General features: G+C 45.7%; 1 protein-coding gene across 1 annotated transcript in view; it reads right to left on the bottom strand.

Annotated features, from left to right (window-relative positions):
- Positions 1-3,665: 3,665 nt before the first annotated feature.
- LOC126252736 (polyglutamylase complex subunit TTLL1) overlaps positions 3,666-23,579 on the bottom strand; it is a gene marked incomplete at its 3' end in the record, with an annotated part of 207,609 nt that continues 187,695 nt past the window's right edge. Inside the window, exons 9-10 of the mRNA XM_049953639.1 lie at positions 12,172-12,248; positions 3,666-3,682 (exon numbers count right to left, since the gene is read on the bottom strand). Of these exons, the coding sequence (XP_049809596.1) occupies positions 3,666-3,682; positions 12,172-12,248 (94 nt within the window). The remainder of the gene's footprint in view (positions 3,683-12,171; positions 12,249-23,579) is intronic.

Consider the following 23,579-nt stretch of genomic DNA (forward strand, 5'->3'; position numbering starts at 1 on the left):
TAATACTTCCGCACTCTTAATTTGTGCATTTGCTTTAGATTTGGATTTTTTCCACTGATAGATTCTCAAACTTTGGTTAGCATATAAGGGGAAAAAGGGAACAAGGACCCTGCTTGGTAACAATGTCTGGGGGCAATGAGGATACAATCGCCCTGAATTTAGCTGATTATTGTTTACATAAAGTTCATTAATCAAATCACATTCAGTTGTGCTTCTGGGTTAGCCGTTAATACTTTCTACCAATGAACAGTCAGTCTTACTTCAGTGCTGCGTGTGCGCCGAAACTCGGAGCCGACGACGAATCTGTGTTGCTGGAACTGCTGCTGTTGTCGAAGACGGTAGCATCTTGTGGGGCCACGGCTAATTATAGGAATGGGCAATCGTAATTAAGACAGCCTCTTCCAACCGTCCACTGCCCTTACTCCTGCTACTAGTCATCTGGCCGGCGCGAGTACATCATGCCGCCGAAATGGTACTCGTCTACTGCGAGAGCGTTAACACCACTTCCGCACACTACAAGCGCTGAAACCCGTCTCCTTTCTCTCCGCGCGCTCTGCTGCGCAACAACTCCCTAGCCAAAGATTTTACAACGGACAAGCACTGCTATTGTCGTTGCTAGTCGATGCAAATAACAATTCCTTTGGCTTTTTCCCAGAGCTTATAAGTTTCACAGTAAAACACAGATAAATACAATGAAACGTCAACAGACTTTTACCTAAATGTACACATACAGTAAAGCAATGTCATTACTTATTAAAAGAAAGCATTTTAATTACATATATTTACGTACAATTTAAAACAATTTATATTTCGGTAGCAGGTGCCATGCATCTTGCATTTTCGGTGTTTCGGTGTTTTCCCCTGCAGCCTCAGCTTTCGGTCCATCAGAGCGTCCATGCTCCTACCTTCCCTCCCGTTGCTGACCCTTTCGGGGGGGGGGGGGGGGGCGTAATGTCAACCGCCAGCACGCCAGTCGGGAACGACAGAGAAGAGAAGGCTGTGAGAACAGGTCAGCCAATCGCATGCTGACTGACCGTCTTCCAGGACGACAACGTGACAGCAACGGCCCCCATGTGAAGGGGACATAAGTGCCGCGCCTGACTGAAGGAGACCACTCAATAGCAGTTTCAAGATTAACCACTTTGATAGCAGCTTCAAGATTAGCCACTTCGATAGCAGTGCAGAACAGACTTTTTGTCGTTAAGAGATCAGCAGTCACTGCAAAGACCGATTATTTCATATGTCGCCCTTTGCTTGTGACACATCTGTGTAATTGCCAAAGTTAACTATCTGTAATTGTCTCTTTGTAATAAAACTCATTAATATGAGTTGGTTGATTGTTTGGCTAGTCAACCGAGAACGCAGGTTTCCTAGACACAACAAGCTATTATTTTATTTAACAATAGTTTAAATGTACCCCCCCATGAACCGTGGACCTTGCCGTTGGTGGGGAGGCTTGCGTGCCACAGCGATACAGATAGCCGTATCGTAGGTACAACCACAACGGAGGGGTATCTGTTGAGAGGCCAGACAAACGTGTGGTTCTTGAAGAGGGGCAGCAGCCTTTTCAGTAGTTGCAAGGGCAACAGTCTGGATGATTGACTGATCTGGCCTTGTAACAACAACCAAAACGGCCTTGCTGTGCTGGTACTGCGAACGGCTGAAAGCAAGGGGAAACTACGGCCGTAATTTTTCCCGAGGGCATGCAGCTTTACTGTATGATTAAATGATGATGGCGTCCTCTTGGGTAAAATATTCCGGAGGTAAAATAGTCCCCCATTCGGATCTCCGGGCGGGGACTACTCAAGAGGACGTCGTTATCAGGAGAAAGAAAACTGGCGTTCTACGGATCGGAGCGTGGAATGTCAGATCCCTTAATCGGGCAGGTAGGTTAGAAAATTTGAAAAGGGAAATGGATAGGTTAAAGTTAGATATAGTGGGAATTAGTGAAGTTCGGTGGCAGGAGGAACAAGACTTCTGGTCAGGTGACTACAGGGTTATCAACACAAAGTCAAATAGGGGTAATGCAGGAGTAGGTTTAATAATGAATAGGAAAATAGGAATGCGGGTAAGCTACTACAAACAGCATAGTGAACGCATTATTGCGGCCAAGATAGATACGAAGCCCACACCTACTACAGTAGTACAAGTTTATATGCCAACTAGCTCTGCAGATGACGAAGAAATTGCAGAAATGTATGATGAAATAAAAGAAATTATTCAGATAGTGAAGGGAGACGAAAATTTAATAGTCATGGGTGACTGGAATTCGTCAGTAGGAAAAGGGAGAGAAGGAAATGTAGTAGGTGAATATGGATTGGGGCTAAGAAATGAAAGAGGAAGCCGTCTGGTAGAATTTTGCACAGAGCACAACTTAATCATAGCTAACACTTGGTTTAAGAATCATGATAGAAGGTTGTATACATGGAAGAACCCTGGAGATACTAAAAGGTATCAGATAGATTATATAATGGTAAGACAGAGATTTAGGAACCAGGTTTTAAATTGTAAGACATTTCCAGGGGCAGATGTGGACTCTGACCACAATCTATTGGTTATGACCTGTAGATTAAAACTGAAGAAACTGCAAAAAGGTGGGAATTTAAGGAGATGGGACCTGGATAAACTGAAAGAACCAGAGGTTGTATAGAGTTTCAGGGAGAGCATAAGGGAACAATTGACAGGAATGGGGGAAAGAAATACAGTAGAAGAGGAATGGGTAGCTTTGAGGGATGAAGTAGTGAAGGCAGCAGAGGATCAAATAGGTAAAAAGTCGAGGGCTAGTAGAAATCCTTGGGTAACAGAAGAAATATTGAATTTAATTGATGAAAGGAGAAAATATAAAAATGCAGTAAATGAAGCAGGCAAAAAGGAATACATACGTCTCAAAAATGAGATCGACAGGAAGTGCAAAATGGTTAAGCAGGGATAGCTAGAGGACAAATGTAAGGATGTAGAGGCTTTTCTCACTAGGGGTAAGATTGATACTGCCTACAGGAAAATTAAAGAGACCTTTGGAGATAAGAGAACCACTTGTATGAACATCAAGAGCTCAGATGGAAACCCAGTTCTAAGCAAAGAAGGGAAAGCAGAAAGGTTGAAGGAGTATATAGAGGTTCTATACAAGGGCGATGTACTTGAGGACAATATTATGGAAATGGAAGAGGATGTAGATGAAGATGAAATGGGAGATACGATACTGCGTGAAGAGTTTGACAGAGCACTGAAAGACCTGAGTCGAAACAAGGCCCCCGGAGTAGACAACATTCCATTGGAACTACTGACGGCCTTGGGAGATCCAGTCCTGACAAAACTTTACCATCTGGTGAGCAAGATGTATGAAACAGGTGAAATACCCTCAGACTTCAAGAAGAATATAATAATTACAATCCCAAAGAAAGCAGGTGTTGACAGATGTGAAAATTACCGGACAATCAGTTTAATAAGCCACAGCTGCAAAATACTAACACGAATTCTTTACAGACGAATGGAAAAACTAGTAGAAGCCGGCCTCGGGGAAGATCAGTTTGGATTCCGTAGAAATACTGGAACACGTGAGGCAATACTGACCTTACGACGTACCTTAGAAGAAAGATTAAGGAAAGGCAAACCTACGTTTCTAGGATTTGTAGACTTAGAGAAAGCTTTTGACAATGTTGACTGGAATACTCTCTTTCAAATTCTAAAGGTGGCAGGGGTAAAAGACAGGGAGCGAAAGGCTATTTACAATTTGTACAGAAACCAGATGGCAGTTATAAGAGTCTAGGGACATGAAAGGGAAGCAGCGGTTGGGAAGGGAGTAAGACAGGGTTGTAGCCTCTCCTCGATGTTATTCAATCTGTATATTGAGCAAGCAGTAAAGGAAACAAAAGAAAAATTCGGAGTAGGTATTAAAATCCATGGAGAAGAAATAAAAACTTTGAGGTTCGCCGATGGCATTGTAATTCTGTCAGAGACTGCAATGGACTTGGAAGAGCAGTTGAACGGAATGGATGGTGTCTTGAAAGGAGGATATAAGATGAACATCAACAAAAGCCAAACGAGGATAATGGAATGTGGAATGTAGTCGAATTAAGTCGGGTGATGTTGAGGGTATTAGATTAGGAAATGAGACACTTAAAGTAGTAAAGGAGTTTTGCTATTTGGGGAGCAAAATAACCGATGATGGTCGAAGGAGAGAGGATATAAAATGTAGACTGGCAATGGCAAGGAAAGCGTTTCTGAAGAAGAGAAATTTGTTAACATCGAGTATAGATTTAAGTGTCAGGAAGTCATTTCTGCAAGTATTTGTATGGAGTGTAGCCATGTATGGAAGTGAAACATGGACGGTAAATAGTTTGGACAAGAAGAGAATAGAAGCTTTCGAAATGTGGTGCTACAGAAGAATGCTGAAGATTAGATGGGTAGATCACATAACTAATGAGGAGGTACTGAATAGGATTGGGGAGAAGAGGAGTTTGTGGCACAACTTGACCAGAAGAAGGGATCGGTTGGTAGGACATGTTCTGAGGCATCAAGGGATCACCAATTTAGTATTGTAGGGCATCGTGGAGGGTAAAAATCGTAGGGGGAGACCAAGAGATGAATACACTAAGCAGATTCAGAAGGATGTAGGTTGCAGTAGGTACTGGGAGATGAAGAAGCTTGCACAGGATAGAGTAGCATGGAGAGCTGCATCAAACCAGTCTCAGGACTGAAGACCACAACAACAACAACAATAGTTTAAACGTATAAACAGGTGGAAATTTCAAATTTGTCTCATAATATTTCCATCAATGGCAAGTTTATTCTTGGATTTTGTGAAGCTAGCCCTTCTGTGTACTTGTGTTGTGCATAAAGGATTCAAATATACCCACTTCTATATTTCTTAAGTGATGTTGGATAAAACTAAACGAATAGAACTTTGAAAAATGTAACACCTCATCAACAACACAAATATTATACATAATTACTGCAGAGTCTCAAATACTGTATCACAGTCAACCCTGTCGAAAGCTCTCTCAAAATCTGTAAATGCTATAAACATAGGTGTCTCTTTCTTAAACCTGTTTTCTGTGATAAGCTGTAGCCGGCCGCTGCGACCAATCGGTTCTAGGCGCTTCAGTGTAGAACCGCGCTGCTGCTACGGTCGCAGGTTCAAACCCTGCCTCGGGCATGGGTGTGTGTGATGTCCTTAGGTTATTGAGGTTTAAGTAGTTCTAAGTCTAGGGGGCTGATGACCTCAGATGTTAAGTCTCATAGTGCTTAGAGCCATTTGAACCATTTTTTGTGATAAGCTGTAAGGTCAATATTGCCTCCCTTGTTCCTGTATTTCTCTGAAACAAAAACTGATGCTCCCCCATGTCAGTCTCTACTGGTATACTGTACATATAGTTTACTATAATTCTCTTCTGTACAAGCGTCAATTATCAAACGGTCTGCTGTGGTCAACAGCGCAGGATAATTTCAGTTACTATTAAGTTCACTTGCATTGTCGTTCAGTGTTATTAATGGGATTGCTGAAGCTTAAGTCTAAATGAATTGGCCACGCTGGCCACAGCTAGTGCTGCAAGCAGGTAGGTTGGTGGCTGTAGTCTGTACAGGCCATTAATGCTGCTCTTTCACAGCATGCCGTTGACTTATCTTCAGTGAAACAGTCACGGAAGTGTGTGAAGTTACAGTGAGAGCACCACACTTGTACAATTAGTATTCGAAAAGTACCGGGTGGTTGTAATTAAAGTGCAGCTAATCCCAGAGGTCGGGTGTGGGCTGTAATTATCTTATGGCAGCGAAACATAATAGACTTGCTAATGCGTTAATGTGGAACCAACTTACGCTGGAACAAATTAGTTCCAATTTTGGCCACCAGATGCAAATCTGGTACTGCGAATGCAAGAAAGATGTACAGACACGTTTCCATATACACTCCTGGAAATTGAAATAAGAACACCGTGAATTCATTGTCCCAGGAAGGGGACACTTTATTGACACATTCCTGGGGTCAGATACATCACATGATCACACTGACAGAACCACAGGCACATAGACACAGGCAACAGAGCATGCACAATGTCGGCACTAGTACAGTGTATATCCACCTTTCGCAGCAATGCAGGCTGCTATTCTCCCATGGAGACGATCGTAGAGATGCTGGATGTAGTCCTGTGGAACGGCTTGCCATGCCATTTCCACCTGGCGCCTCAGTTGGACCAGCGTTCGTGCTGGACGTGCAGACCGCGTGAGACGACGCTTCATCCAGTCCCAAACATGCTCAATGGGGGACAGATCCGGAGATCTTGCTGGACAGGGTAGTTGACTTACACCTTCTAGAGCACGTTGGGTGGCACGGGATACATGCGGACGTGCGTTGTCCTGTTGGAACAGCAAGTTCCCTTGCCGGTCTAGGAATGGTAGAACGATGGGTTCGATGACGGTTTGGATGTACCGTGCACTATTCAGTGTCCCCTCGACGATCACCAGTGGTGTACGGCCAGTGTAGGAGATCGCTCCCCACACCATGATGCCGGGTGTTGGCCCTGTGTGCCTTGGTCGTATGCAGTCCTGATTGTGGCGCTCACCTGCACGGCGCCAAACACGCATACGACCATCATTGGCACCAAGGCAGAAGCGACTCTCATCGCTGAAGACGACACGTCTCCATTCGTCCCTCCATTCACGCCTGTCGCGACACCACTGGAGGCGGGCTGCACGATGTTGGGGCGTGAGCGGAAGACGGCCTAACGGTGTGCGGGACCGTAGCCCAGCTTCATGGAGACGGTTGCGAATGGTCCTCGCCGATACCCCAGGAGCAACAGTGTCCCTAATTTGCTGGGAAGTGGCGGTGCGGTCCCCTACGGCACTGCGTAGGATCCTACGGTCTTGGCGTGCATCCGTGCGTCGCTGCGGTCCGGTCCCAGGTCGACGGGCACGTGCACCTTCCGCCGACCACTGGCGACAACATCGATGTACTGTGGAGACCTCACGCCCCACGTGTTGAGCAATTCGGCGGTACGTCCACCCGGCCTCCCGCATGCCCACTATACGCCCTCGCTCAAAGTCCGTCAACTGCACATACGGTTCACGTCCACGCTGTCGCGGCATGCTACCAGTGTTAAGGCTGCGATGGAGCTCCGTATGCCACGGCAAACTGGCTGACACTGACGGCGGCGGTGCACAAATGCTGCGCAGCTAGCGCCATTCGACGGCCAACACCGCGGTTCCTGGTGTGTCCGCTGTGCCGTGCGTGTGATCATTGCTTGTACAGCCCTCTCGCAGTGTCCGGAGCAAGTATGGTGGGTCTGACACACCGGTGTCAATGTGTTCTTTTTTCCATTTCCAGGAGTGTATAATGTATCAGGAATGGAATGTAGCAGAATAGGTCAAACAAGTGAGAAAGGTGTAATGTTGATTTTACTATTAACCGCTGCTTACAGAATTTGTTGCATATCAGCACTAGAGAGGTGAACAAGACGCCACATCTGTGTCCCTGGCTAAGTTAATTGGCTGGTCCACGCTATTTGGCTGGAATAGCACATATGTTGTTGCCCTCAAATCGCTCGCAAGCACTAACTGTCAGAGATCGGTGTGATTCTCCGTACTAGGGGACTCCTTACGAGTTAGGGTGAGCCTGTGAGCAAGTGTTCACATAATGACTCTCGCAATCGTCTCAGCGCGGCGTAAGTCGCCTTGCTCAAACACTCTACGATTTGTGCAAGAGGAGAAGCGAATTACTCTGTCTGCAATTTGCCTGTATCAAAGTTTGGTGGCCACGCGTTTTCTTTCTGCCCAGTCAGAGTGTTCGTACTTGTTATAACTCCACCCACCAGAGTTTTTGTAGCCTATCACACGTGTCATTTCTTTCGTAGGGCAGAGTTTAACTTCTGCTACGTAATACTGAGATAAACAGCTTTTTCTTTCATGAGAGTTTTAACACAGGTGGCTACAGTGAGTCACCAGTGCTTTGAGTTGGATTTCTTGGGCGTTTATCTGCCATCTCTAGCCGTTTTCCTGAAGAAAGGCTTTCCGAAGAGTCGTTGTTAAAAGCACGGATAAGGGCTGCTCTTGCCAGCGGCCTACGCAGTGGAGTCTCATTGCGTCCGCCAGATGTCCTGCTGTGTCAGCCGAATGCGGGAGGGCATCCTGTCATAAATATTCTCCTTCCATGATAACTGCGGCTTGCAGCTGGGGCCTGGCAAATTACTAGTGTGAGAGTTGGTGGTTTATACTCACGAAATGCCAGATTATTTATTCGCTTTGCCTATCAATAATTGATACATTTTCACATAACTATGTCGTGTGACATAGCGAGTTAACTGGAATTATTTCAGAAATTCAATTTAAGGTGTGTTATTTGTTTGACACGTTCCACTTTCCCTGGGCGAGTGATGTACGGTGTTGCACCACATTGCACGGAAACAGTGGTTTCCACACAGTTGCGCACTTCCAACGCAGGAATCACGTGTTGTACAAGGAGGTCTCGGTAACGTGCACACGTCACGGAACAGCTGAGAAGTCCTCTGGATGTCTTCTCTTCAAAGAAGAACGGACCGAGAATAAAAGTGCTCGCGAATCCACACCACACAGACACATAAGGCGAGTGCAATTGCTCTTCGTGCACAACACGCCATTTAAGAGCACTCTAAATTTGGAAATTGTATGTATTCACTGCACCCTATACTGTAAAATATGCATTGCATTTCCAAAGAATATTGCCCAGCCATATGTCATCAACTTCGATCCGTGCCAGAAACCGAAGAGCAAATTCAGCACGTTGTTGAGGATCATGAGGTTTCGGCTACTGCACCGTCTGGATCTTGTACGGCTACCAGTGTAAAATAGACCGCAAAGCCTTCCGTACTGTTGACCATGGGGTGGACAATTCTCGCGACACTGCACAATCGCTAGCACTACCCCTTCCTCTCCCAGGTACCACACCAAGCCCAGTTGTGTTTTCTAACTTCATTATCATCAGGAGTCTCCTCAGAGCTTTGACTCGGTGATACTCTCTAAACACATCACTATAATTGTTGTCCTTTATAATAAAACAGTTTCACTAACAGCGCATGATTTTTCCTCTCGATAGCCATACAGTTCAATCAAGTTACGTCCTATCAAATGATAGTGTGGATGTCATACCAACATACAGACAGTGTCCACCTGGTGGCCAAAATTGGAAATAATTTTTTCTGGTGTAAATCGGCTCCGCATTAACTTGTTAGCAAATCTACCAAGTTTCGCTGCCATAGGATAATTACAGTGCACACTGGACCTCCGCTTTATTCATGATCACCTGGTACAAGTTGGGTTTTTCTTTGCGGCCAAGTGAACTTCCGTCTCAAAAATTTTTCTGTTCTATATATCACATAGTGTAATCCGTGCGTCTTTCAGGCCTTATTTATTTGCACCAATACAGTTTATTTACTGTTTCAATTTTAGCTCCACAGCTAATTGTAGAATTCCACGACTTCTCTAGTTAATCTGAATACTAGCCCACATTATTTTATATCCGAATAAATATTGCTAAACTTTTTCAATTTGTCTTCAGATTTTACTCCTTCTACATTACGATTTGGACCTAAAAATATGCTGATTACTTTTTGTGCTCTCTTTTGGATTTCTCAGTGTCTTTCCTACTGTTTAAAATGAGTGTTCCAGAGCCATAAAAACACTCTGGTCATGACTGTGTTGTAGTGTTTCAGTTTTGTGTATTTTGAAATGCATATTTTGTTTCTTTACTGTGTGAGGTGCAGCACATATTATGTCACAGTAGGATATTATGTAAAGAACTGGGAAACAGTATGCTGCATGATATTTTATTTTGGTATGTAAGCTTATTTCGGCTTTATTGCCTCCATCGGCACGTGTCCTGACGTTGTAGAGTGACTTACGTCAACTTTGAGTAAATTATTATTGCTTTCTGTAGTTGTTAGTTGTAATATTTCTTTGAGTGAACAACTAGCTGTCCGCAGTGGTTAGACACTGGACTCGCATTCGGGAGGACGACGGTTCAATCCCGCGTCCGGCCATCCTGATTTAGGTTTTCCGTGATTTCCCTAAATCGCTCCAGGCAAGTGCCGGGATGGTTCCTTTCGAAGGGCACGGCCGACTTCCTTCCCCGTCCTTCTCCAACCCGATGAGACCGATGACCTCGCTGTCTGGTCTCCTTCCCCAAAACAACGAACCAACCAACCAACTAGCTGTCAACCTTGAACTTTTACAACCGTCAGATAGTAAAAAACTTACTATAATATACATAAAGCACTTCGTCTTCAGGCGACGAGAGGCCTACCGGGACCATCCGACCGCCGTGTCATCAGTGGAGGATGCGGATAGGAGGGGCGTGGGGTCAGCACACCGCTCTCCCGGTCGTTATGATGGTATTCTTGACCGGAGCAGCCGCTATTCGGTCGAGTAGCTCCTCAATTGGCATGACGAGGCTGAGTGCACCCCGAAAAATGGCAACAGTGCACGGCGGGCTGGATGGTCACCCATCCAAGTTCCGACCACGCCCGACAGCGCTTAGCTTCGGTGATCTCACGGGAACCGGTGTATCCACTGCGGCAAGGCCGTTGCCTATTATAATATACAAGCGACAGCAAATTATTGAACAACTTAAAAACGTTGCTGAAAAACTAATATTACGATCAACAGCTACAGGCAGCAATAATGGTTTACTCAGAGTTGACGTATGTCCATCTACAACGTCAGGGCATGTACTGATGAAGGCAATAAATCCGAATAAGCACACAGAGTACCGCCACAACAAACAAGACTGCAAGCATCTTAAACGATGCATAATTCCTGAGGGAGGGCTCCTTCCTAGAAAGACAAAAGTGGACTACCTGCTAGTTATTGATTACACTTCGTCGTGTTGTCACATGGAGCAAAACAGAGGTTTCCAGTGCGGAGTCAGCGTTTTCCGGATGTGGGCTTGATCATATCTCAGCCGACTTCTTGCACAGTGACTTAACTCGCCTCTTATACCACGGAAAATTTAGCACAAATTAGGATTTGTTGCCCTGAGGTTATTTCATTGTGTAATATACGCAGTCTCTTACTTTCGTGGTTAAAGGGAATGTATTTATGTTTTATGATGTTTGCACCTGGATTCGCCTAACCTGTTACGATTTGTCATCTTACTTACCAATTATGCCTTAAAGGTAGACGGCAATAAGTAATGACACAAATAATATACAGATGAAGGAAAATTTATTTCATAAAATTCTAATATCCGACTGTTGACTGCATGAAATACACTGTAGCAAGTTTTTTCGGGTCTCACTCTATTTTTCTACTTTTTAATCTCTTATACATTTTAAATATTATTTCAAAGATGCGGTGTCATTTTGTAAATCAGCTGCTTTCTACCACCATGGTTAATAAGAACAACAATTTCACTCATTTTAATAGAACAGAGTAAATCTTCGTATTCTACAGAAATCTAACGGCTGGTGGTGTTAGTAATGCATCACTGTGCTGATGTGAAATTGTCTACGGTTGTGTAACAACGATGTGCTTTATAACAAAATATTTAAATACGATGCCTTTATAAACGATCCTTAAATATTTCCAGATAGATAATATTAAATTCGTACTTTATTGCCAAATTTGCATATTACTTAGTCACCATCACAGCAACTAACGAGAAACGAAATGTGAAGTTTCATTGTTTTACAGTTAGTTTTTTTTCTTTTTTTTTTGTCCCTTTAACACCTACTTTCATCTCTATGTTAAGCAAGAATCTTTAAATTTTCTTGCTACAGCCCTGTGTGTGTGAGTGTGTGTCTAAATGAAACCATCTGAGGTACCTACTGTTAGCATTCCTCTACTTCTGGCCATTAACTATATTCCATAGATTTACATTCGAAACAAACCTTCCTACCATCTACTTCCCCTCGCCCTACCCAGGCGTCTCCCCGAAGACGCACAGCCAGCTACTTATCACTCGTCATCCCCAACGCGGACCCCTCCCGCACTCTCGGCTGAACCCCTGACAGCGCGGCCACCTGTGAAACACCTGCTCGCCGTACGGCTACGGTGCCGCACACGGTACGCCCCCCTGGCTGCTGAGCGACTGCTGCCGCCGGCTCTACTTCCAGGGGTAGGAGGCGCCTCCGCCCCCACCGCCCCCGCCGCCGCCCCCGCGGTGGTCACCCCTGGGGCGGCCCTCGTCCCCGTGGCCGTGTCCGTGGCCGCTGGCCAGCTCCTCATCCAGCAGCAGCTCGAAGTTCCCGAGGGCCTCCTGCGACGGCACCTTGTTCCACCGGACGCTACAACACAAGTGCCAGTCGCAACACTGAGGGGCAAATACCATCCAACTATGATGTAGTTCATTCACAAGATTGGTATGATTCAGCTGCATACGCCATTCATTTCCCACAGCAAGCCGTCCGGGGCGGCCGAGCGGTTCTAGGCGCTACAGTCTGGAACCGCGCGACCGCCACGGTCCCAGGTTCGAATCGTGCCTCGGGCATGGATGTGTGTGACGTCCTTAGGTTAGCTAGGTTTAAGTAGTTCTAAGTTCTAGGGAACTGATGACCTAAGATGTTAAGTCCCATAGCGCTCAGAGCCAGCCTCAGCCCACAGCAACTTATGAACATTTCAGCTTGCTTACTACACTAGTGGCCATTAAAATTGCTACACCAAGAAGAAATTCAGATGATAAACGGGTATTCATTGGACAAATATACGAGGGCAGTTCAATAAGTAATGCAACACATTTTTTTTCTCGGCCAATTTTGGTTGAAAAAACCGGAAATTTCTTGTGGAATATTTTCAAACATTCCCGCTTCGTCTCGTATAGTTTCATTGACTTCCGACAGGTGGCAGCGCTGTACGGAGCTGTTAAAATGGCGTCTGTAACGGATGTGCGTTGCAAACAACGGGCAGTGATCGAGTTTCTTTTGGCGGAAAACCAGGGCATCTCAGATATTCATAGGCGCTTGCAGAATGTCTACAGTGATCTGGCAGTGGACAAAAGCACGGTGAGTCGTTGGGCAAAGCGTGTGTCATCATCGCCGCAAGGTCAAGCAAGACTGTCTGATCTCCCGTGTGCGGGCCGGCCGTGCACAGCTGTGACTCCTGCAATGGCGGAGCGTGCGAACACACTCGTTCGAGATGATCGACGGATCACCATCAAACAACTCAGTGCTCAACTTGACATCTCTGTTGGTAGTGCTGTCACAATTGTTCACCAGTTGGGATATTCAAAGGTTTGTTCCCGCTGGGTCCCTCGTTGTCTAACCGAACACCATAAAGAGCAAAGGAGAACCATCTGTGCGGAATTGCTTGCTCGTCATGTGGCTGAGGGTGACAATTTCTTGTCAAAGATTGTTACAGGCGATGAAACATGGGTTCATCACTTCGAACCTGAAACAAAACGGCAATCAATGGAGTGGCGCCACACCCACTCCCCTACCAAGAAAAAGTTTAAAGCCATACCATCAGCCGGTAAAGTCATGCTTACAGTCTTCTGGGACGCTGAAGGGGTTATTCTGTTCGATGTCCTTCCCCATGGTCAAACGATTAACTCTGAAGTGTATTGTGCTACTCTTCAGAAATTGAAGAAACGACTTGAGCGTGTTCGTAGGCACAAAAATCAAAACGAACTTCTCCTTCTTCATGACAACGCAAGACCTCACACAAGTCTTCGCACCCGAGAGGAGCTCACAAAACTTCAGTGGACTGTTCTTCCTCATGCAGCCTACAGCCCCGATCTCGCACCGTCGGATTTCCATATGTTTGGCCCAATGAAGGACGCAATCCGTGGGACGCATTACGCGGATGATGAAGAAGTTATTGATGCAGTACGACGTTGGCTCCGACATCGACCAGTGGAATGGTACTGTGCAGGCATACAGGCCCTCATTTCAAGGTGGCGTAAGGCCGTAGCATTGAATGGAGATTACGTTGAAAAATAGTGTTGTGTAGCTAAAAGATTGGGGAATAACCTGGTGTATTTCAATGCTGAATAAAACAACCCCTGTTTCAGAAAAAAATGTGTTGCATTACTTATTGAACTGCCCTCGTATTATACTAGAACTGATATGTGATTACATTTTCACGCAATATGGGTGCATAGATCCTGAGAAAATCAGTACCCAGAACCACCACCTCTGGCCGTAATAATGGCCTTGATTCGCCTGGGCATTGAGTCAACAGAGCTTGGATGGCGCGTGCAGATACAGCTGCCCATGCAGCTTCAACACGATACCACAGTTCATCCAGAGTAGTGACTGGCATATTCTGACGAGCCAGTTGCTCGGCCACCATTGACCAGACGTTTTCAATTGGTGAGAGATCTCGAGAATGTGCTGGCCAGGGCAGCAGTCGATTATTTTCTGTATCCAGAAAGGCCCGTACAGGACCTGCAACATGCGGTCGTGCATTATCATACTGAAATGTAAGGTTTCGCATGGATCGAATCAAGGGTGGAGTCTCGGGTCGTAACACATCTGAAATGTAACGTCCACTGCTCAAAGTGACGTCAATGCGAACAAGAGGTGACCGAGACGTGTAACCAATGGCACCCCATACCATCACGCCGGGTGATACGCCAGTATGGCGTTGACGAATACACGCTTCCAATGTGCGTTCACCGCGACGTCGTCAAACAAGGATGCGACCATCATGATGCTGTAAACAGAACCTGGATTCATCCGAAAAATGACGTTTTGCCAATCGTGCACTCAGGTTCGTCGTTGAGTACACCATCGCAGGCGCTCCTGTCTGTGATGCAGCGTCAAGGGTAACCGCAGCCACGGTCTCTGAGTTGATAGTCCATGCTGCTGCAAACGTCGTCGAACTGTTCGTGCTGATGGTTGTCGTCTTTCAAATGTCCCCATCTGTTGACTCAGGGATCGAGACGTGGCTGCACGATCCGTTACAGCCATGCGGATAAGATGCCTGTCATCTCGAGTGCTAGTGATACGAGGACGTTGGGATCCAGCACGGCGTTCCGTATTACCTTCCTGAACCCACCGATTCCGTATTCTGCTAACAGACATTGGATCTCGAACGACGCGAGCAGCAATGTCGCGATACGATAAACCGCAATCGCGATAGGCTACAATCCGACCTTTATCAAAGTCGGAAACGAGATGGTACGCATTTCTCTTCCTTACACGAGGCATCACAACAACGTTTCACCAGGCAACGCCGGTCAACTGCTGTTTGTGTATGAGAAACCGGTTGGAAACTTTCCTCATGTCAGCACGTTGTAGGTGTCGCCACCGGCGCCAACCTTGTGTGAATGCTCTGAAATGCTAATCATTTGCATATCACAGCATTTTCTTCCTGTCGGTTAAATTTCGCGTCTGTAGCACGTCATCTTCGTGGTGTAGCAATTTTAATGGCCAGTAGTGTATAATCAGGCCTTGGTGTTGACGCGTTATTGTGGTCCGGTATTTGAACTAAGATTACAGAAACTGTGAAAAACTGATTAATAAATAAGGTTACTTATTTTTTGCACTGAGCAGTGGAATAACGGTCATTGCTGATGGCGGGGCGCATTCGTCCTATCGCGTCAGGTACTAATGTAGAAACATTGCATTGGCTCTCGAAATTTTAACAATTTACGAGCCGTCGCAATTTAATACCACCGTCGGTTCTGCGGAGCCTGTACCTGACAGAAGCGAGAGCAGCAGATTCACAGTTCGGAGACAATGGCTCGATCATGCGTATTCTGTCCTCGCTCAAACTGATCGCAAGTCACTGTTAAATGATCGGCAAATAATCTCAGGGGGCGTACTTTGCTCACAGCAGGCTGAATTCAATGGCAAACCGCGAATTGCGTTCGGCACACTGCGTCTCTTTACCAAGATCTGCTGAGCTCGCCGTTCTAGCTAGTTTTTTTGTAACAAACATTACAATATCGTAAATCATGTACCACTTAATAATTGCGGGGATTACATATCTTTTAAAATAAAACATGAATATAACGCATAACCCATTTTAACATATTTAATTATAAATCAAAACCTTATTCTAGGAAAAAGGGAGAGACTTAAGATACCTCACGTCTGCTATGTTCAATGGAGACAAACAAAATACACACATCAAAAAAAGTTTTGCATCACCCCGGTTCCCAGAACTCCTGAAGATAGACGTTGACTGTGGATAGTGTGCCGGCCGCGGTGGTCTCGCGGTTCTAGGCGCGCAGTCCGGAACCGTGCGACTGCTACGGTCGCAGGTTCGAATCCTGCCTCGGGCATGGCTGTGTGTGATGTCCTTAGGTTCGTTAGGTTTAAGTAGTTCTAAGTTCTAGGGGACTGATGACCATAGCAGTTGAGTCCCATAGTGCTCAGAGCCATTTGAACCATTTTTGTGGATATTGTATCACAGACACAGTCCCTTTGACTGTTCAGAGATGTCACTAAACCCGCCTAAAGATGTAAACAACCATGCAAGAGCAGCGCCTATTAGACGGAGGGGGGTCCGACAGCCGATCAGTTCCAGTCATTCCACCAGGGAGGAGGTACACGTCTTGTGTTGTCTGTAGTTGAACCATGCCTAGACGGTGAATACCCCGGTTCGATCGCGTCCGCATTCTTACTTTGTGCCAGGAAGGGCTCCCAACAAGGGAACTGTCCAGGCGTCTCGCAGTGAACCAAAGAGAAGTTGTTCGGACGTGGAGGAGATACGGAGAGACAGGAACTGTCGAGGACATGCCTCGCTCAGGCCGCCCAACGGCTACTACTGGAGTGGATGACCGCTACCTACGGATTATGGCTCAGAGGAAAGCTGTTAAGGCATTAAATTGTAGGCTGATACCAAGGAATGCTATCGTTACCGACCTGCTGGTAATGGTCCCTTATTTAATAATATGTGTTTGCGCAAAAATGTCCCACAATTCTTGATATAGATCATTACAGAGGGTGATTTAGCTGCGTCTACAGATGTCGTTTCATGCAAACCCACATAACAGACCTATTTTGTTGGCCATTCCGCTCTGAAGACGTGAAGCACATTGTCAAAATGACACGGAATAACTGGTAAAAATGCACGAAGACATCTCAAATCTATTGTACAAGTTTCGTTTATGAAAATACTTTAGCACATTAATGTGGTGAGTCATTGGGATATATACCTGAAAGTTGTTACTTACCCACTTCCCATTTTCATATCTCCAGTTAATATCATTGTTTCCAATGGTGAAACACACTGTATAAGGCAAGGTTTCTGAACCATATACGAAAGATTAAGTACTACAAATGGAACGAACTTGCAGAAACATCGAAAACCTGTATGACTATACCGTTAATTGTGCAACGAAAGGTAAGAGACACTTTGATAAGTACTGCAGAAGTTAGGTATATCTTGTGTTTTTACAGTGTGATAGTGTTTGCGAGCAGTCTTTCAAAGCTGTGAGAGGGAACTTACATCGATTCCATGGCTGTCGCTTGTCTGAATGCAAATCCTGGTACAGACGTAGTGCAGGCTGCATAAAACGACATCGGTAGGGACAGCTGAATTACCCCGTTTAATGTTCTCATAAAGGTATGTGCGCCATGGAAGACCCAGGTTCAATCTCAAACAGGGTTGGTGGCTTTTCGTCGTTCCAGTCACTCCCAGACTGCCTCAGGTCAGCTTTGCCTGCTATCGAATGAGTACTGGTGGACTTTCCTGAGGTTAAAGGGTAGCCTGGTCATAGGCTGTGGGCCGTAGGCCTTTCACCATATTAGAGGTACGTGCAGAAATTTATTTAATATTAAATTACACTGTCTTCCTTCTTTTTACTCCATGATTCGAAATCATTAACGTCTTTTTATGTAATAATTAGTGCTGGTAATAGTTTTCCTCTATGAGATATTAAGGAATGTTTGGACCTTTGCCTTGAAAATGAAATATTATTAGGGCAAACGACCATACAAGTACACTCCTGGAAATTGAAATAAGAACACCGTGAATTCATTGTCCCAGGAAGGGGAAACTTTATTGACACATTCCTGGGGTCAGATACATCACATGATCACACTGACAGAACCACAGGCACATAGACACAGGCAACAGAGCATGCACAATGTCGGCACTAGTACAGTGTATATCCACCTTTCGCAGCAATGCAGGCTGCTATTCTCCCATGGAGACGATCGTAGAGATGCTGGATGTAGTCCTGTGGAACGGCTTGCCATGCCATTTCCACCTGGCGCCTCAGTTGGACCAGCGTTCGTGCTGGACGTGCAGACCGCGTGAGACGACGCTTCATCCAGTCCCAAACATGCTCAATGGGGGACAGATCCGGAGATCTTGCTGGCCAGGGTAGTTGACTTACACCTTCTAGAGCACGTTGGGTGGCACGGGATACATGCGGACGTGCGTTCTCCTGTTGGAACAGCAAGTTCCCTTGCCGGTCTAGGAATGGTAGAACGATGGGTTCGATGACGGTTTGGATGTACCGTGCACTATTCAGTGTCCCCTCGACGATCACCAGTGGTGTACGGCCAGTGTAGGAGATCGCTCCCCACACCATGATGCCGGGTGTTGGCCCTGTGTGCCTCGGTCGTATGCAGTCCTGATTGTGGCGCTCACCTGCACGGCGCCAAACACGCATACGACCATCATTGGCACCAAGGCAGAAGCGACTCTCATCGCTGAAGACGACACGTCTCCATTCGTCCCTCCATTCACGCCTGTCACGACACCACTGGAGGCGGGCTGCACGATGTTGGGGCCTGAGCGGAAGACGGCCTAACGGTGTGCGGGACCGTAGCCCAGCTTCATGGAGACGGTTGCGAATGGTCCTCGCCGATACCCCAGCAGCAACAGTGTCCCTAATTTGCTGGGAAGTGGCGGTGCGGTCCCCTACGGCACTGTGTAGGATCCTACGGTCTTGGCGTGCATCCGTGCGTCGCTGCGGTCCGGTCCCAGGTCGACGGGCACGTGCACCTTCCGCCGACCACTGGCGACAACATCGATGTACTGTGGAGACCTCACGCCCCACGTGTTGAGCAATTCGGCGGTACGTCCACCAGGCCTCCCGCATGCCCACTATACGCCCTCGCTCAAAGTCCGTCAACTGCACATACGGTTCACGTCCACGCTGTCGCGGCATGCTACCAGTGTTAAAGACTGCGATGGAGCTCCGTATGCCACGGCAAACTGTCTGACACTGACGGCGGCGGTGCACAAATGCTGCGCAGCTAGCGCCATTCGACGGCCAACACCGCGGTTCCTGGTGTGTCCGCTGTGCCGTGCGTGTGATCATTGCTTGTACAGCCCTCTCGCAGTGTCCGGAGCAAGTATGGTGGGTCTGACACACCGGTGTCAATGTGTTCTTTTTTCCATTTCCAGGAGTGTAGCTTAAACTGAAGCCTCTAGTTTTAGAATTAAAGTAAAGCAAGATAATGTGCCACCATTTTTAAATCTCGTCACAATATCACGTAAGGGAAAAAAACACCGTTAAAGACGAAGAAGCAAGAAGTAAAACAGTATGTAAGATATTTTATACATAAGCTTCAATCACTTAAACTTACAGTTTCATTGCCAGTCTACATTTTATATCCTCTCTACTACAGTCATCATTAGTTATTTTACCGCCGAAATAGCAAAACTCATCTACAACTTCAAGTGTTTCATTTCCTAACATAATACTCTTGGCATCGCATGGTTTAACTCGTCTAAATTCCATTACCCTTGTTTTGCTGTCCTTAATGTCCGTTTTGTATATTCCTTTCAACAGACTGCACACTCGATTCATCTGCACTTCCAAGTCCTTTGCTGTCTCTGACAGAATTACAACGTCATCTGCAAACATCGACCTCTTATTTCTTATCCCTGAGCTTTAATTCCTCCTCCAAATTTTTCTTTGGCTTCCTTTACTGCTTGCTCAGTGTACAGATCGAATAATGACGGGAACAGGCCTCAACCCTCTCTCACTGCCTTCTCAATCTCTGCTTCCCTTTCGTGCCCTTCGACTAATATAAGAGGTATTGGGTTTCTATAAAAGTTGCATATAACCTTTTGTCCTCGCTATTTTACCCCTACTACCTTTACAAGTTTACAGATTGAATTCCAGTCAACATTCTCGAAATCTTTCCAGCAGATTGCAAAAGCTATAAACATAAGTTTTCCTTTTCTTAATCTGTCTCCTGAGATAAGTCTTAGAGTCAGTGTTAACTCGCATGTTCCAACATTTCTCTGGAACCCAAACTGAGCTGAACAGGATGCTCCAGACACAAGCGAAATCTCATGAGTGTGGTTCCAGTTGATGCTATTGGTAGGTGGGGATACACTACACGTGGCCTGCACCTAAATAGGAAGGGGAAAGATAAGTTAGAGTCTCTATTAGCAGAAACTGTAAGGGGGGCCACAGTCAGACAAGGGATGATCCCTGTGGTTAATGGGACCCGGAAGAGAAGTTTTTTAGGTTAAAGCCAAAGCCTAGACAGACAATTACCAAGAAAAATAGCATAAACGAAGCTTCATGGAAAGTGTCAGTATAAATGGGTACAATTTAGCATCTTACACATGCAGATCTAGCATGCATAAAGGAGAAGTTGCCATTTACACAAAACAAGGAGATAAGTAGAAAACTGTAGAAGTAAGCAAATTTTGTGTCGATCACCACTTTCAAGTTTGTGCATGAGAACTACAGCTAGATAATGTGGTGTTGGTATTAGCAACAGTGTACGGGACCCATTAGGAGATTGAGAGCTATTCATAAAAAAGTTTTACTCCCTATTATGCTATCTGTCAGACAGAAAGGAGAAGTTATTAATCTGTGGTGATTTCAATGCAAACTTCCTAAGCAATTCTGATAGGAAAAGTGAAGTAGAAGTGTTATTAATGACATATAACTTAGAATCAGTGATCAATTTCCCTACATATATAGCTCAAGACAGTATAACTCTAATAGATAATGTATTTGTGCAACAAAATGATGTAAAACTAACACATTCTTTCCCTGTAATAAACGGATTATCAGACCATGATGCACAACTGAGTAATTTAAAAAACTTAGCAAGGTGTACAGTTCAGAAAGCATTAAGTAAAAGTGTAAGGCTGATGAACACGGTATCTACAGAGCACTTCAGAGAATGTTTAAGAAATGTTAATTGGGGAGAGGTATATAATTAGCCAAATGCCAATGATAAATGCAACATATTTCTTGATAAATTTATAACCCTTTTTGAACACTGTTGGCCCCAGAAAATTACTAAATATAACACCAGACAGTTTTCAAAGAAACGTTGGATCACTATAGGTATTAAAGTGTCTTCAGGAAGGAAAAGAAAACTGTATAAGGCAGAAAAAATTAGTAAAGACTCAGAAGTAATTTTACACTCTAAAAAAATCATTGTAACATACTAAGAAGAGTTGTCAGAAAATCAATATACACTCCTGGAAATGGAAAAAAGAACACATTGACACCGGTGTGTCAGACCCACCATACTTGCTCCGGACACTGCGAGAGGGCTGTACAAGCAATGATCACACGCACGGCACAGCGGACACACCAGGAACCGCGGTGTTGGCCGTCGAATGGCGCTAGCTGCGCAGCATTTGTGCACCGCCGCCGTCAGTGTCAGACAGTTTGCCGTGGCATACGGAGCTCCATCGCAGTCTTTAACACTGGTAGCATGCCGCGACAGCGTGGACGTGAACCGTATGTGCAGTTGACGGACTTTGAGCGAGGGCGTATAGTGGGCATGCGGGAGGCCGGGTGGACGTACCGCCGAATTGCTCAACACGTGGGGCGTGAGGTCTCCACAGTACATCGATGTTGTCGCCAGTGGTCGGCGGAAGGTGCACGTGCCCGTCGACCTGGGACCGGACCGCAGCGACGCACGGATGCACGCCAAGACCGTAGGATCCTACACAGTGCCGTAGGGGACCGCACCGCCACTTCCCAGCAAATTAGGGACACTGTTGCTGCTGGGGTATCGGCGAGGACCATTCGCAACCGTCTCCATGAAGCTGGGCTACGGTCCCGCACACCGTTAGGCCGTCTTCCGCTCAGGCCCCAACATCGTGCAGCCCGCCTCCAGTGGTGTCGTGACAGGCGTGAATGGAGGGACGAATGGAGACATGTCGTCTTCAGCGATGAGAGTCGCTTCTGCCTTGGTGCCAATGATGGTCGTATGCGTGTTTGGCGCCGTGCAGGTGAGCGCCACAATCAGGACTGCATACGACCGAGGCACACAGGGCCAACACCCGGCATCATGGTGTGGGGAGCGATCTCCTACACTGGCCGTACACCACTGGTGATCGTCGAGGGGACACTGAATAGTGCACGGTACATCCAAACCGTCATCGAACCCATCGTTCTACCATTCCTAGACCGGCAAGGGAACTTGCTGTTCCAACAGGAGAACGCACGTCCGCATGTATCCCGTGCCACCCAACGTGCTCTAGAAGGTGTAAGTCAACTACCCTGGCCAGCAAGATCTCCGGATCTGTCCCCCATTGAGCATGTTTGGGACTGGATGAAGCGTCGTCTCACGCGGTCTGCACGTCCAGCACGAACGCTGGTCCAACTGAGGCGCCAGGTGGAAATGGCATGGCAAGCCGTTCCACAGGACTACATCCAGCATCTCTACGATCGTCTCCATGGGAGAATAGCAGCCTGCATTGCTGCGAAAGGTGGATATACACTGTACTAGTGCCGACATTGTGCATGCTCTGTTGCCTGTGTCTATGTGCCTGTGGTTCTGTCAGTGTGATCATGTGATGTATCTGACCCCAGGAATGTGTCAATAAAGTTTCCCCTTCCTGGGACAATGAATTCACGGTGTTCTTATTTCAATTTCCAGGAGTGTATATATATATATATATATATATATATATATATATATATATATATATATATATATATCAGGATATATTTTTTGGAATTAGAAGTATTAGACCCTTCTTGAAATCTGAAGGTGTTTCGCCTCTATCACACATCATCCACACCAGATGGCTGGCTCTCCTAACGATATCAGCAGTTGTGTGGGAATATCGACTTCTCTAGGGACCTTGTCTCTGCTTACGTCATTCAGTGCTGTATCTAATTAGTCATTAAACGGAAAGGAAAATATCAATAGAAGAATTTGGTGTATACTCTTGTACATGGTAGTAGCAAATTTTGTTAATTTGCATTGATGAACAATGCAGGAAACTGAGATTTACATTATTCCTCAGATCTGAAAGTCGTGAAACAAAAGAACGTTAATATTATCTATATCATCACAACACTTTCCCTAATAATAAAAGTTTGCAGATGCATTGTGCTTCTGATCTTAAAACTATATCGGTCTCTGTACTGCACTGATTAACCTCCATAAAATGTAAGCTGCTGTTTTATGTGAAAAACATGATGTGATTCGTAATAGTATCTATCCGTTCTTACAAAAGAATAAAAAAATCATTTACGTTCATTTTTTGAAAGATTCAATTGGAAACGAAATACTTCCTGAGAAATTGATGCAATGTCTTCCAGTTGAGTGGGAATGAAGTGTCGTATGATGCACAGTGTAGAAAAATGTGGATTTCACTGACTGTGAGGCAACTGAACAGCTAATACAGCATGCGATCAAAAGTATCCGGACACCTATTGGTGGACATTAATATGGGACGTGTCCACCCTTCGCCATTATAAAGCCTTGAGCTCTGATGGT

This window comes from Schistocerca nitens, chromosome 4, assembly GCF_023898315.1.
Source record: "Schistocerca nitens isolate TAMUIC-IGC-003100 chromosome 4, iqSchNite1.1, whole genome shotgun sequence".
Taxonomy (NCBI): domain Eukaryota; kingdom Metazoa; phylum Arthropoda; class Insecta; order Orthoptera; family Acrididae; genus Schistocerca; species Schistocerca nitens.